This window comes from Phragmites australis, chromosome 7, assembly GCF_958298935.1.
Source record: "Phragmites australis chromosome 7, lpPhrAust1.1, whole genome shotgun sequence".
NCBI lineage: Eukaryota > Viridiplantae > Streptophyta > Magnoliopsida > Poales > Poaceae > Phragmites > Phragmites australis.
The window spans coordinates 5,394,929-5,409,910 of record NC_084927.1 but is presented as its reverse complement, the minus strand read 5'-3'; the positions used below and the strand labels follow the sequence as shown (position 1 = coordinate 5,409,910).

The 14,982-nt window shown below is 44.4% G+C and overlaps 1 protein-coding gene across 1 annotated transcript; it reads left to right on the top strand.

Moving 5' to 3' along the window:
* The first annotated feature begins 7,424 nt into the window (after nucleotides 1-7,424).
* LOC133923915 (disease resistance protein RGA2-like) lies at nucleotides 7,425-14,521 on the top strand. The gene is made up of 2 exons (XM_062369227.1): nucleotides 7,425-7,842; nucleotides 10,013-14,521. The coding sequence occupies exons 1-2, from the start codon at nucleotides 7,564-7,566 to the stop codon at nucleotides 14,267-14,269; spliced, it is 4,536 nt and encodes a 1,511-aa protein (XP_062225211.1). The 5' UTR covers nucleotides 7,425-7,563; the 3' UTR covers nucleotides 14,270-14,521.
* Nucleotides 14,522-14,982: the final 461 nt, after the last annotated feature.

The following is a 14,982-nucleotide window of genomic DNA, read 5'->3' as shown; positions in this document are numbered from 1 at the left end:
GGTATATGAATCATAGGTTCCATTTAAGATCAATCCATGTGTCTTAGCACTCGAAAGATCGCAACTTGCAAAGAAACAAGAAAAGATGAATACCGAGCAACGAAACTCTCCAAGTTGATTGTCTAGAGAAGGGAATTTAAGACCCTATCACATAAGTGTGTGTATGCGAATTTTATGTCTCTAGCAACAAGAAGAATGACCTCACAAGGTGCTAAAATTTCTGCCCAAAAACCAACACGAAAATCAAAAATAGAAACCGAAAAACTTGCAAACTTGCAAGGGAACCAATAGAGCGAAACTAGGAGGAGGGGAAAGAATTCAAGCATATGCAAAAATATAAACTTCATTACTCAAAGAGGTCAGCCCTATTTTATGCGGATTATAAAGATTTATCTCTCAAAACTCTCACATATTACATAGGCTAAGCACTCATCCTTCTCTCCTCTAAAACCCTAGCTCTAAGCTCTCAAATAGGTGGCACAAGGGGGTTCAAGTGGCTTCTTCAAACTCTCTCATAGCCCTACTCCTCTATTTATAGGCCTAGAAAACTTGACCCCTAAGTTTCCTAACTTTTTTCCCAAAATACCCCTCTCTTGTAGTACACTCCTACCTACCACCGAGGGCATTTTGGTCAATTTTCTTCTCCCTTCATCGGATGGCTACGACGCCTTGATGACTTAGCTTTGCCTCGATGCAAGCTTCGCGATGGTGCCACGTACTCCTCCAGTCCTCCCACGATTTTGAGGCCAAATCGCGACCGCCTGCACACTTCTTAAAGCATGATTCATCACCTTGCTTACACCTTAAGCAAGCGTTTCGATATCGACACGTGTACTCCGTCATGTGATCCTGACCGCCGAAAAGTCTCTCCTGCTCCTGTTCCCTCGGACCGCCTTGTCACTTGCATCGACATCCCCTTCGCTTGACTTTGTCAACACACCGTCTCCATCCGCCTTCCATGCTTTGCTTGACCTCCACGTGTTCAGTTAGAATCACCCTTGACTCTGTCCGGCCTCTTTGATCGTCCGGCACCAAGCACTCCGCTTGGCCCCGATCGTCCCATCATCGACCCGCCAAGTTGCATCCATCACTTGCACACCATGAGACATGCAAATACATATCTCCAACTCCAATTCCAGTTGGTTCATAATCAATATGCTCAAATGAAATCCCAAATCAATTCAAATCACATCAAAGCTCAAGCAAAGCCGAAGATCATCAAGCCAAATAAATACTAATGTCAATCACTCATCACAAGTAAACCAAGATACATTTTAACCTGGTTTCTGAACCCATCACTAATAGGATATTAGTGATGTTACTGAGCAATCATCACAAATATGATGTCTTCTTTGTTGGCTTCTTATAAAGTGATAGTTGGATAGCTCTTGATTTTAGATAGATTTTGACAAAAGAAATACTCAAATCGGAGTTAAAATAGAGGAGAACAGGCTTCCCAAAGATAAAATAAGGAATAAAAAGGAAAATGACAAGAAGTGCACGAGCAGCTCACTAAGGCCTTTGCGTTGGTCGGAGGCCGCTCGGGGACGACTGGCGACGGCGTGGTACGGGCGATGGGGTCGAAGCTTGGTGAAGGAGGTCATTCGGCAATGGAGAGTCGACGGATAGCAATAAGGAAGCTTCCTCATGAGCTTGCGGTTCCAAAGATCTCCATAAGTCCTCTCTCAAGTATATCTTCCAATATGGTATAAGATTAGGTTTTTGACTCTTGGACCTTAAACCCTACCTCGATCGACTCTTCTGATGGCTGAGCTACATATGGCCAACACTGCGAGAACATTTGCGAGCATGGCTGCTCTCATGCTAGCGGCGCTACTACTCTAGTCGCCTCCCCCACAGTAGCCCTGTGGCGCCACTGGTTGTGCATTTGCCGGGTCTTCCTCTAGCCCCAGGCGCATCAGCAAGGGACATCGCGACAAGTCCTCAGCACCCACTTCCAAGGCTGCGCCCTCTATGCCGCAGCCTCTTGATCCATGGATTTGCGTCAAATCCATGGGGCATGTACGCTCCCATGGCTCCAGGGCGTCCTTCTACTGGTGGTCCTGGTGTTATCGGTCCGCGCTCACATGTGCTTCCCCAGGCATACCAGACGACGTTCGCCCTCTCCTACATATCGCCACTGGCCCCTATTCAACCCTCTTGTGATTAGGCTGGGCTCATCACCTCCATGAATGGCATGTCCTTGCAAAACCTAGCCACCTGGGTGCTCGACTCTAGGGCCACAACATATATGACTGCTCACGATGGTATGCTCACATCTCTTCATCCTCTACCCCCTTCGTCTTCTGTTATTGTTGGTAATGGAGCTCGCACACCGATTTCTACCCACGGCTCTGCTGTTCTCCCAACACCTTCATCCAACTTTGTTCTACAGAACGGGCTTCTCGTGCCATCACTTCTCAAGAACTTTATTTCTGTTAGACAATCTACTCGAGAAAATTCTTGTACCATTGAATTTGACTCTCGTAGCTTTTTTGTCAAGGATCTTCGGACGTGGCGCGAGATTCTTCGGTGCAATAGTAACGGGGATCGTTGCACTTTTGTGCCACTACAGTCTTCTTCCCTGATGCCCCATGTGCATGTCTCCATTGTGACCTTGTCTTCTGTTTGGCACCGGCTTCTCAATCATCCCAGCGTGCCCACCCTTGATAGACTCCATAGGTCCTCTCTCATAGCTTGCAATAAGTTGGATCGCACATTGTGTCATGCTTGTCAAATGGGCAAACACATTCGTCTTCCCTTCAGTAGCTCCACTACAATGTCTATTTCGCCTTTCGAGTTAGTCCATTGTGATGTCTGGACGTCCCCAATGCTTAGAGCTTTGGATTTTAAATACTATCTCTTAATCATTGATGATTTTACTCATTACTATTGGAGCTATCCTCTTAAACAATAATCCAATGTCTATAGAACTTTGGTTCACTTCCATGCATATGTCCACACACAGTTCGGCTTACCTATAAAGATTCTACATGCTTAATGGGACTAAATTTATTAATGATGTCGTGTCTCAATTTCTTCTTCACCACGGTATCCTGCTATGTCTCTAATGCCCTTACACATCTCAGCAAAATGGCAAGGTCGAGCGTGCTCTACACACTCTCAACAATAGTGTCCGCACCCTCCTTCTCCACGCTCACATGCCTCCGACATACTGGGTTGAAGGTCTTGCCACTACGACATATTTGCTGAACTGCAGACCATCGTCTGCCATTCACAACTCCACCCCATTTCAAATGCTTCACAACAAGCCTCTGGCATATTCTCACCTTCGCGTATTCGGTTGCCTCTATTATTCGAACATAGCATCCACATCACCCCATAAACTCCATCCCCTGATCACAAAGGATATCACTGCCTTGACATCTCAACACAGCACGTGATCATATCCAGCCACATCGTGTTTGACAAGACTATTTTCCTTTTGCTTCCTGCAGCGTGTCTTCGTCGACACTTTCGGCTACTGACTCCCTAGACTTTCTCTTGAGTTCCGGGACTCCTCACTACTCCAGGGTGTCATCACCACCTCTACTCGTTCGGTTGTCGAAGAGGTGCCCGTTGCACCGCCGACCAGTCCCGTTCGTCCGTCGGCCATCGTAGAGGTATAGTCTGCACCTCCGACCAACCTTGGTGCCTTCTCTTCGGCTGTCGCAGAGGTGCACAATGCACCTTAGGTTAGGCCAACTCTGGCTGTCGTAGAGGTGTACACTACACCTCTGACTGAGCCTCTTTCTTCGGTAGTGTGCCCCTCTATTGGACCGCACCTTATGCGGACTCGGGACAAATCAAGACTTTCAAGATTCCTTGTATAGCTGATTTGTTGTGATCCTTTCCAGATTCCTGTAATCATGCCCAAACTGTTTTGGCTTGTAATCTCATGGCCGATCCCGGCCTATATATACATGCACGCCCCTGCCCTTTGGTGTGTGCAACATTTGCATAACTATCTTGAGTCTATCTTCCAACAGGATGGGAGAAAGTGGTGACTCAAACGAGGAAAGCAAGGTTTCTAGTGAACGAGGTGGTGAAGCGGCCATGGACTACGGTGTAATATAAGCCTAGCTTAGGAGGCTGAGGATGGGAAATGGGGACAAACACCAAGGATGGTCCTGACGTTTCCCCTCTCCTCATAATATAGCACACGAACGGGTGCAGGGGTCAAACCCTAAACCGACAAAGCCTGAGGTGCGGCCGTCATGATCCGCCTCTATCATCAAGATCCAAAACGCCTGGCATGAGAATCTAGACAGGTGTGATGATGGCAGCGATGTCAATGGCTTCGGCTGCCGAAAACACATCACGCAGAGATACTTATGTACTCGCATTTATGGTTTGAGCTTCACCCAACGATAAGGTGCATTGATTAAAAGATTCCTATACATTAATGATTCCTATACATTAAAGAGATAAGATACACTACTACAAAACCGGCCATATATACTGGTCCATCATTGTCGGTTCCTAATGAGTCAGTAGTGATGGTGCTTTACTGCTGGTCCATACGCCTCACGAGAAAAATCAGTCAAGAACCAACAATGACAAGGAGAATCACTACCGGCTCATAAATTGAGTCGGCAGTGATTCCCTTCACCGCCGGTTTACAAGACCAACTGGTAGTGAAGAAGCACCTGGACCCGAAAATTTGATTCCAAATGACTTTTGGCTTGCAAAACTTCACGTCCAGCTCCTTATCTTCTTCACACGTCCGGCTCTTTCCTTATCCACCCACATCCGTCTCTCACTCTCTCTCCATCGGCCTCCTCCCCACAGGCCTCGTGCCCTCCTCCTCCTCGTCCTGGAAGGATGGCACCCAACTATCACACCAGGTGGGGGACCAGCTCACCGCCTCCCGCGTCGCTGTCAACACGTGCCTCAACCTGGTGCCGTCACTGGAGACAGTTGGCGAGGTGGGAGACGGTGGCAGCATGGCGATGGTGGACGTGGGTGACGACAAGGAGGTGGCCGAGCTGCAGCGGTTGCTGATAGTGGTCACCACGACGCGGTCGGGCGCCGGGGAGCGACGATGGTGAGGGCTGAGCTACTACAGCTAGCACACACGCTGCGGTTCGTGCGCCCACCGGTGGTGTGGGTGGTGGTGGAGCCGGTCGCCAACGCGCCCGCCACCGCGAAGGTGCTGTAGGGCACGGGGGTCATGTACAGGCACCTCGCGTTCAAGCCTGAGGAGAACTTCACCACCGTCGGCACCGAGGCGCATGCGCAGCGGAACACTTGAGATTTACATCCAGGAGTTATTGATGCCGCAACACTTGAGATTTTTTAGAGAAAATGTGTCGTTGTTCATGTTTGCTTGTTGATATGTATAGATAATGTATGATTTTTGTATTCGATGTGAACAAAAGGGGGGGGATGGGTTCATGTGTTTAAGGTGCCAATTTTTCTTTTTCGAGTGGTCGCAAGCGGCGGAGCTTGCACGGCGCGGGGGCACGAAGGCTCAAAAACACGGCGATGGTGGCAACGGTGGTGGCGACAACCGAGCCGGCTCGATTTCAAGCCGGCTCGGTTTATTTTTTTTGGTTCCTGGAATCACCTTCACTGTCGGTTGTACAACCGACAGTGAAAGGGGTGTGACTTTTACTGCCCCTTACGTACTGTCGGTTCCAATACTGATAGTGAAAGCCAATTTAGAACCGGCAATACAGGGGTATTCTGTAGTAGTGATAGAAGAGGTACGATCCCTATGAGTCGAAAACCTTCTCAATTTATGAGACTCATGCGTCGAAGTTTTTTACTCAACTAAGACTCATTGGATGGGAGTTCTTCCTTGACCAATGAGTAACTCACAAGAGCTTATATAACTCAAAAATTTAGTCACCTTAGATTATCTCTAACAGTTTTCATAAAGTGAGTCATGTTCCCTTTACAAAAGGATTCTTGTTCCTTTTAACACTTCAACGGCCTCCTTTCATAGTTTTCTTCACGAAGGGATTCTCTCTCACATTTGCTCCACTCGAGATTATCTCTCCTTTTCCTTCGCGATTCCTTTCGACCGAAAACTGTTAGACATAAGAGAAAATAAAGAAATAGGAACGGAGAAAAGACTCAGAAGGAAATAAAATGAAAGAAATATGGTTAGAAATGATCTTAGAGTTCAGAAGCTAGCTCTCGGGGAATAGAAAAAATAATCAGTACCCAAACTGTCAGAAATTTGGTATAACTCATGTATTGGGGATACCAGGACTTACTATACACGTCAGGTACAAGCAGTAAACAGCTAATATGGCATGAATCACTACTACGGAAGGATATCTCGTACCCCCGAGAGCCGTCCTCGAGTTATGCACAGATCAAGGAAGGCATATCTTTAGAAAGCCTAACAGAACACCACTGCCCACTATCCGGCTGTATATGGAAGGACACGGGGCAGGATGGAAGTGGCATCCAATTCTAGAGAAATTCAAAAAAGTCAAGATACATGGCATAGATATCCTTCGTCGAGCTCCAATAACCTTGAAATTCGCCGAGTAGTATAGAGATAGATCTAGAGACCGTTCTCTTATAATCTATTGCAGGAAAACCCACCTGTCACAAAAGAAGCTAGCATGTCCTCGGGAGGGAAAATGTCAGCACATACAATGATGCAACCATAAATGCCTGACATAGTCGAGAACAGAGCTGAGGCCCAAGTGGCTAGCGGAGGAAGTGGCCACGCAGCCTACTTTGGTTGTTTCTGACGGGTAGTGTAATCACTATTATAAAATAAGTTTTTTTACAATTAAAATTATTATTATCTGTTGTCCACTGTCAAATACAAAATTGATAATGAAAATCACTATAGTACCAACAGTAAAGATACTTCTATACAGTAACGAATGGAACTATAACGTACCCCTCTTTTGCAGAGCTCTAGGTGGTTATGTCAATCTCAAAAAGTACGTGGTTATGAAATTGTGTATAGAGTCTGCGGGTCTAGGGTGTGTATATAAGATATACTCTTTTTAATTATAAATATAGGTTGTTTTAGTCTTCTCAATTATTTTTTAAATATAAGTTGTTTTCAAATTTTTATGTATTTTTTTTCTTTTTATTTTCTTATTAGTTTTGTTTAATAAATATTATCATTCTCCTAAATGAATGAGTTATTTTTTTTAATATAGAATAAATAAGGGGCAACAAGATCATTTGATTTACTTTCTTAATCCTTATATATAAATTTAAAATAATCTATATTTGTAACCGGAGGGAGTAGGTAGTAAGTACACAGAATAAGTGTGTTTATAGATATATTCAGTACTACAGCTGTATCTAGTTGTGAGGGGGAATAAGTTTGACACAGACGTTTGTGCCGATATTTCCTTGGTCTGAGGTTGGTCGTTGCACAATAATGACTATATTATTGTCCTTTCAGCCGATATTTCCTTATACATACAAAAAGGAAAGGAAAACGTCAAGGGCTGTGGGTCGTCCACTCACCCTCCCACGCTACGACCTCCCCTTTTCTCGCCGTCTCCTCCGGATCCTAGTCTTCGCCTGCCACGCCACCTCGCCGCCCACTTCGCTGTCTCCAACTTCCGGCGCCGACAGATGGATACGGCGGTTGTTCCAAGCTCCGTAGTCGTCAACCACTGCGCGCTTCAGCTGTGGGCTTCCAGCGTTGGCTTGGGGGGCGAGGTGGAGCGGCTCATTGCTGCTCGCAGGGAACTCAGCACGGTGCTCACAGAGGCGCAGGGGAGGGAGATCCACAACAACGCCCTGGTGCTGCACCTTAGGGAAGCCTGGCAGAAGGCATCCCGCGCCGCCGACCTGCTGAGCACGCTGGAGTACTACCGCAACGAGGGGGAGATGGAGCATGACGACGATAAGGTCAGTATAAAGTTCAACGCAGAAGGCTGAAAGACTTGCATCGGTGAGATATATAGGTGATCGCCATGAATAATGGTGACATGGGAAAGGTTGTTTCAGATTTTCGAGTAAGGTTTATTCCTGAAATAGCTTACTCGAGGAAGAGTTAATGAGGTAATATAATGTAGGCTCATCGCTTAAAACTAACCAGAACATCTGCAATTCCTTCGGGTATGAATACTAGTAGGATAAGTACCTCATACTTCATGTGTTCACCCACGCAAGAAGTAACATTTTCGTCGGTGCTTCGATATATGCCCTCCCATAGAGTGAACATCAAGGGCCTGATTTTCAAACTGCATTCCCATTGTTGTAGATTAAGCATAATAAGTGACATGTGAATTCATAAATAAATGAACACTAAATTCCTAAATAAACCAGCATTTTTCTTTATTGCACATTTGCCATACATGATTGCAGTGTACATGAATAGAAGCATTTCTACATCTTTAATTACATCAATTAAGTTACTTCTATCCAAGGTTACAAGATACATGGCAAATACATTGTTATGGCAGAAAAACAACATTGGCATGTATATGTTTTCAAATTTTACTCTCAGATAGTGGGTTACTACCAAGGTAGCCATCCAAACGCTTAAAAGTCTATCCCATCCCACTATTATAGAATCCATTTAGTGGGACACCCCTGTACAGATAGATTTACAGAGTCGCATGTACAAAGTGTACCACAGACGTCCCCAAATCAGAATCGTCTGAGAAAATAGCAACGAGCAGTTACAATAAAACGGGGCGCTACAGTACAGACAATTACAAACTACAACCGTATGTACTAATAGTACAGACAGTTCTAGTTTAGAATCGTATGTACTATTGTTTTTTATACAGATAGTTCCAAATTAGAATCGTCTGTACTATTAGCAGTAATAGTACATACGGTTCCAAATTAGAACCGTCTGTCTGTAAAAAAAGAACAGTACAGAATAGTACAGATGGTTCCGTCTAATTTGGAACTGTCTGTACAAAAAGGAATAATACATAATAACTATTGTTCTAGTAGTTTAATTGTGTTTCTAGAACTGTAAATTCTGTAGTAGGGATTGGCTGTTTATTCTCTAGAGTAATATAGCTATTGTTCATGCATATTCTCTAGAATAAGTTTAGAACTGTCTGTACAAATGGTTGCAATAACAAGCCGTCTATACAAATTCCAATAACGAGTCGTCTGTACAAATCTGATTTGTACAAACTATTTTCCACAGATGGTTCAAAAAAGTGTCTGTAAGGGGTTTCGAACCGTCTGTATAAATCATTTTCTACTAGTGCCACCAGCTGCGCGCGCAGCCGAGATTGGCAACACGAGCAACCAAGCTTGCTAGAGACTACGACCACCCGCACAAACCCCTAGGCTTTCGGCCCAGGCGCGCACAGAGGCACAAGTCCGTGAGGATAGGCATCAGCAGGGGCACGCAAGATCGAGGGACGACGGAGACGCGATGAAGGTCACCGGAATCTGGTCAGTGTCGGGGAAGATGGAGGCAGAGGTGGCGGAATAGAGAGGTCGAGTGGATAGGGGAGGAGTCGGGGAACCTGGCCCATGTGTGCGTGCACGCGCCCGACTAGGGCGGGGCGGGCGGTTGCACCGCTGCCGCCAGTCTTACCCACCCAAGCCTGCCTAACCGAGAATGAGAGGGGATCGATCCCCTCCCCTCTATCTCGTACGCCCAGGTTGGGCTGGTCTAGGGCGCTCGGCCTTTGGGCCTTGAAGCGGCCGAGTTCGGCCTGGCTGGGCTCCTCTTTTTTTTTTCCTTCCTAATTTCTTTATTTTCTTTTGCATTTTCTTTTAATTTTGCAAATAAGGAAACAAAGGGTAAAAACCTCTAAATTGGACAACACCCATCTCGTGCAAATGCTGTGTGTCATACATCATGATGGAATTATGTGGAACTCAGGACACTTAAATTTGTTCGTGTAACTAGGAAGTTTAGCAATACATGGTAAAAAGGGAAGTATTACAGGAACCCCGGTTAATCAGATATAAATATACAAATCCCACAATATAAATACAATTCTCCTTTTTGTTTTTATTTTTATCCTAAATTATGAGGATTAACAGCTTTGGATATTTTTCTAGCTTATCTAAACCTTGGAATTTGTTTTGCTTTTTTCAGCTGCTGCATGACATTGCCGACCAAAATATGCTTTTCTCCACGCCTGGAAGTGATATTAAGTTTTCTAATAATGATATAGCTGAAGCTGCTGAAGACACTACAGAAAGTTCTTCTATCAGGAATGAAGATTCATCTCAACCCGCTCTTCAGATTATCCCATATAATGCCAGCACAATGGTCGTTGCTAACACTACTAGTCCAGTACCCCATCTTGAGATACTTGACAAGAATATCTCACGCGAGATAAGTGAACACGTTGAGGAATGCAACAGGATAACCATGTATGTGCGTAAGGCTCTCGAGCTTGAAAATCTGGATAACCATATTGTGCAGAAATACCATAGCACCAGGTCAGATCCTCGGGAGACGTCGCCTTGTCATACTGAACCCAAAGTTCATGGGAGGGACCAAGAGCGGGACTTCATAATAAGCAAGTTAACAGGTGAGGAATCTACTAGGAAAAGCCTCTCTGTCCTTGCCATCACTGGTCATGGAGGTGTCGGGAAGACTACTTTGGCTAAGCTGGTCTTCAACAACTCGATAGTGTCAAAGCATTTTGACATACTATTATGGGTTTATGTCTCTGTTCACTTTGATCAAGTAAAGATCATGCGTGAACTGTTGGATACATTGTGCAGGGACAAGCATGAAAACATCAAGAAATCTATGGTGCAACTCCAAGAGAAGCTTGAGTATATGCTGAAGTCGAAACGTGTGCTACTTGTTATGGATGACATGTGGGAGGATAGCAAAAAGGAAGAATGGGATGAGCTGCTAAACCCATTGCTCACCAATGACGTCAATGGAAATAGGGTTCTCGTCACCACTCGTAAACCATCTGTTGCGACAATGATAGGAGCTTCAGATCTCATTAACCTGGACGGTTTGAACAAGGATGACTTTTGGTGTTTGTTTAAAGAATGTGCCTTCGGAGATGAGAACTATAAGGGAGAGCGGAGACTGGAGAAAATCGGGAAGCAGATAGTTGAAAAGTTAAAGGGCAACCCTTTAGCAGTAAAGACTCTCGGCAAAGTATTGAGAAGGAGATTTGACGTTGATTACTGGAGAAGAGTTCTGGATACTAGTGAATGGAAATATGAAAGTGATGAGAACGATATCATGCCGGCTTTGACGATCAGCTACAAATCTCTACCGGTTCACCTCCAACAGTGCTTCTCGTACTGTGCTGTGTTTCCTAAGTATTATAGGTATGACAAAGAACATGTGGTCAATATGTGGATCGCGCAAGATTTCATATATTCTCCTGACATGCATAGACGACTGGAGGACATTGGAATTGAGTACTTCAATGATCTAGTCGATGCGGGTTTTTTGGAAACACAATCTGAACTTTCAACCCTACTCATCATGCATGATCTAATTCATGATCTGGCACAGAAGGTTTCATCTCATGAAAGCTTCACCATAGAGGACAACGAGCCCAGGGATGCACCGCTGCTTGTCCGTCATGTCAGTGTAATCACAGAGCGGGAGTACAAGACAGAAATAAATGGTACCGTGCATCCTAATGAGCTTTTTCTTCGGGAGTTCTCCAGTTCCTTCCGCACATTGCAACGACGGAGCTTAAGCACATTGATGCTATTTGGGCCACATGACTCGGGTTTTGCCGACACATTTCGTCAAGAACTCAATGAGGTAAGGTCAGTCCGTGTGTTGAAGCTGGAGATGGTCTTCTTTGAGTTGGATGCACTAATAGGCAACATCTCAGCATTTATCAATCTTCGCTATCTAGAGCTGGGCTGCTTTTACGAGGGTCCCAGGTTGGAATTGCCTGAGGCTATCTGTAGGTTATATCACCTACAAGTCCTGGATATAAAGAAGAACTGGGGAGTTAACACAGTTTTACCGAGAGGAATGAGCAAGCTTGTTAACTTGCGTCATTTTATTGCTGAAAAGGAATTACATGCAAAAATAGCCGGCATCGGAAAGATGGTTGCCCTGCAAGAGCTCAAGGCATTTGATGTCAGGGAGGCAAGTGAGTTTAGCATATCGCAGTTGAATGGATTGAATCAGTTAAGAGGATCAATAAGCATTTCTAGTCTTTACAGCGTACGGCGGCGCGAAGAGGCTACCGAAGCAAGGCTCTGCGACAAGGTCTACATTACTAGTCTGGAATTGTCATGGTATAATTTATCTGGGTCTCTCATTCTGCCGCGTACTCTTCCTATCTTGGAGGAGCTTCTACCACCATCTGGCCTTATAAATTTGCGAATTGTACATTACAGACATGCTTTACCATCTTGGCTTAGCAGCAATGTCCATCTGACCTCATTACGGTCAATTCATCTGGTTAATTGCTTACACTGGGAAACAATTCCACATCCCCAGCAGTTGCCTCTTCTCCAGGAGATGCATTTGATTAACCTGTCTCGGGTTAAAAAAATAGAGATTGGTCCTCTCAAGATCCTGGAACTACGCAGGTTGCAAAATCTGAGGCAGTGCATACTTTTTGACAAGGAACAGTCATATGCTAATCTGCAAATCCTTGAAGTGGAAGGATGCCCTAGATTGAACGAGTTTCTATCGCAGATATTCATCTCATCCAGTACGTACCAGTTTCATGGTCTTCGCAGGCTTCAGATACACAATGACTTCATCCTCAGTACCATCCCGCTCCTTCAGCTCATAGTCATAGATTCTTTAGCAGATATAGATCTGTGTGGCGAAAACACAAATTTTGGGGGATTTCGACTAAAACCATTCGGCGTATCAAATGGGTTCAGTCTACAGATAGAAGGAAATCAAAATATTCAGAAGCTAGATGAAAGATTGTTCACATTGGACAAACTCAAGGATTTGCGGGAGCTTGAAATCAGGGATTATTCCATCGTGACACACCAACATCGATCATGGGAAGGCTTTCAACAGCTGACATCGTTGAAAAAGTTCAGAATGATCAATTGCCCAGCAATATTTCCTACCAACCTCGAGCTCTTTCTGCCTCCATCAATTGAAGAACTCGAGTTTAGAAGGTGCAACATTACAGGGATACAATTGTCACAACTCCTGCTGAACCTTCGTTCACTTAGGAGTTTCAAGTTAGACTATTGTGGAGGGGTAGCATCGTTACCTGTAGGGTTGTTTACAGATGAACAAAATCAAACAGCAGAAGGCTCATGGCGCATTCCTCCCAATTGCTTGAGGTCTATGCAAAGTTTGCAAATCTCTTTCACAAGAGGAAAAGAAGATGCGAGCTCAATGATGCTCTTTTCGAGCAAGCGAGGTCTGGGAAATTTTGTATCTCTTGAGAAAATAGTCATAGAAAATTGCCTTACTCTGCTATCTAGAATGGTTTCAGGAGGAGCATCCCACATATCTCCATCCTCTTTGGTGAAACTCCACTTGACTGGCGTCCAATACAGCATTCTGCACTTCTCACAAGTCTCTTCTACTGTGGATTTAGACGTCTCGGGATGCCCGTCTTTGACATGTCTCAACCTGGATTCTTGCACTGCACTAGAAAAGCTGTCTGTTAGTGATTGCCTTTTGCTACGGTCACTTGAAGGTTTACAATCATGTATGGCATTGCGGGATTTGAGCGTCCGCAACTGTGATTTACTGCATTCACTCAGAGCATCACTCAGCAGCCTGAAAACTCTGGCCATAGAGGCGAACAAAAGCTTAGCATCTCTGGAATTGCATTCGTGTACTGCACTGCAGAAACTATGCATTGAAGGCTGCCCTGGTTTGGCATCATGGGAAGGCCTGAAATTCCTCTCTAGTCTTGACTATTTGCGAGTTAAAAGCTCCCCAGGCTTCACAAGATCATGGGTATCAGCGGCTGCAGAAGTCAAAAGTGAGCACAACTTCTCGCTACCACTTCAAGAGCTCTATACTGATGACATTGGTGTTCTTTGTGTGCCCATATGCAGCCAGTTAACTTCTCTGAAAACACTATTTATCGATGGAGGTCGTGGTGCTCGACATGGCCATGTGGATATCTTGAGCGATAACCATGTGAAAGGGCTGCTACTTCTCACCTCCTTGAGACATCTTGCGTTGGAGGGCTTTGAGCATCTCCAGTCATTGCCCGCGGAACTTAAATCTCTTACATCACTCAAGAGACTAAATATAGGCAACTGTGGACGTATCACTTCCTTACCGGTGGGAGGTCTCCCAGATTCGCTTAAGGACCTGGAAATCTTTCATTGCAGCAAGGAGCTAAACGCAGTGTGCCGAGGGATGCTTCAAGTTCGAAAAATAAATTTGAGTATTGATGGAACCGATGAGGAATAATTAGCTTGGTTAATCTTCATATTCCAGTTATTCTTTTCCACACACAGGAAGAAGTTTTCGAATTTTACTAGAAAATAGCACATCTTTGCCACGCCATGTGGCCCGTCACCGGGATCTATAGTTGAATTTATGTTGACAATGTTACATAATGTTTGTAGAAACAGATCTGGACTTGCACTGTAAAAAATAAGATCTGAGACAAAATATTTTAGATATATGTAAGTACTTATATTATTTAGAAAATGTTTACATTTTCTCTTCGTGACGTATATTTCCTGTGTCTCCCAAATGCACTGGTTATGATGGTCAACCTAACTCACTCATGTATCTAGAGGTCTTATGCATAAGATGGTAGTTCAGGTGAATATAGTTGCTATAACAGCTTTGGATTCAAGACAAATATTTGTTAAGCCATTAACACATGAAAGGGAAATTAATACAAAACAGAGAGTAATCAAGCCAATAATAACAACTAGTTCATCTAGCTACATTTCAAGATTCATTTCCACAAATATCCCTTGTTGCTGAAGATTCACAGCCATAGATTATGCCGTGGACAAATTTAGAATCAAATTATCATCTTCAATATTATGGTCAACAACAGGAGCAGGTACTCAAATGATTGAATGAAGAGCTGAAAATTGAACTTTGTCACATGGGAGCACATGTGCATAAACAATGAAAAGAAAGATGGAACTCACATAAGTCTCCAG

Bases quoted from the DNA above. Each gene is read 5' to 3' on its own strand.
- LOC133923915 (XM_062369227.1), top strand. From the start codon at position 7,564: ATGGATACGGCGGTTGTTCCAAGCTCCGTAGTCGTCAACCACTGCGCG. The intron at 7,843-10,012 runs GTCAGTATAAAG...TGCTTTTTTCAG, and splicing joins TGGAGCATGACGACGATAAG to CTGCTGCATGACATTGCCGA.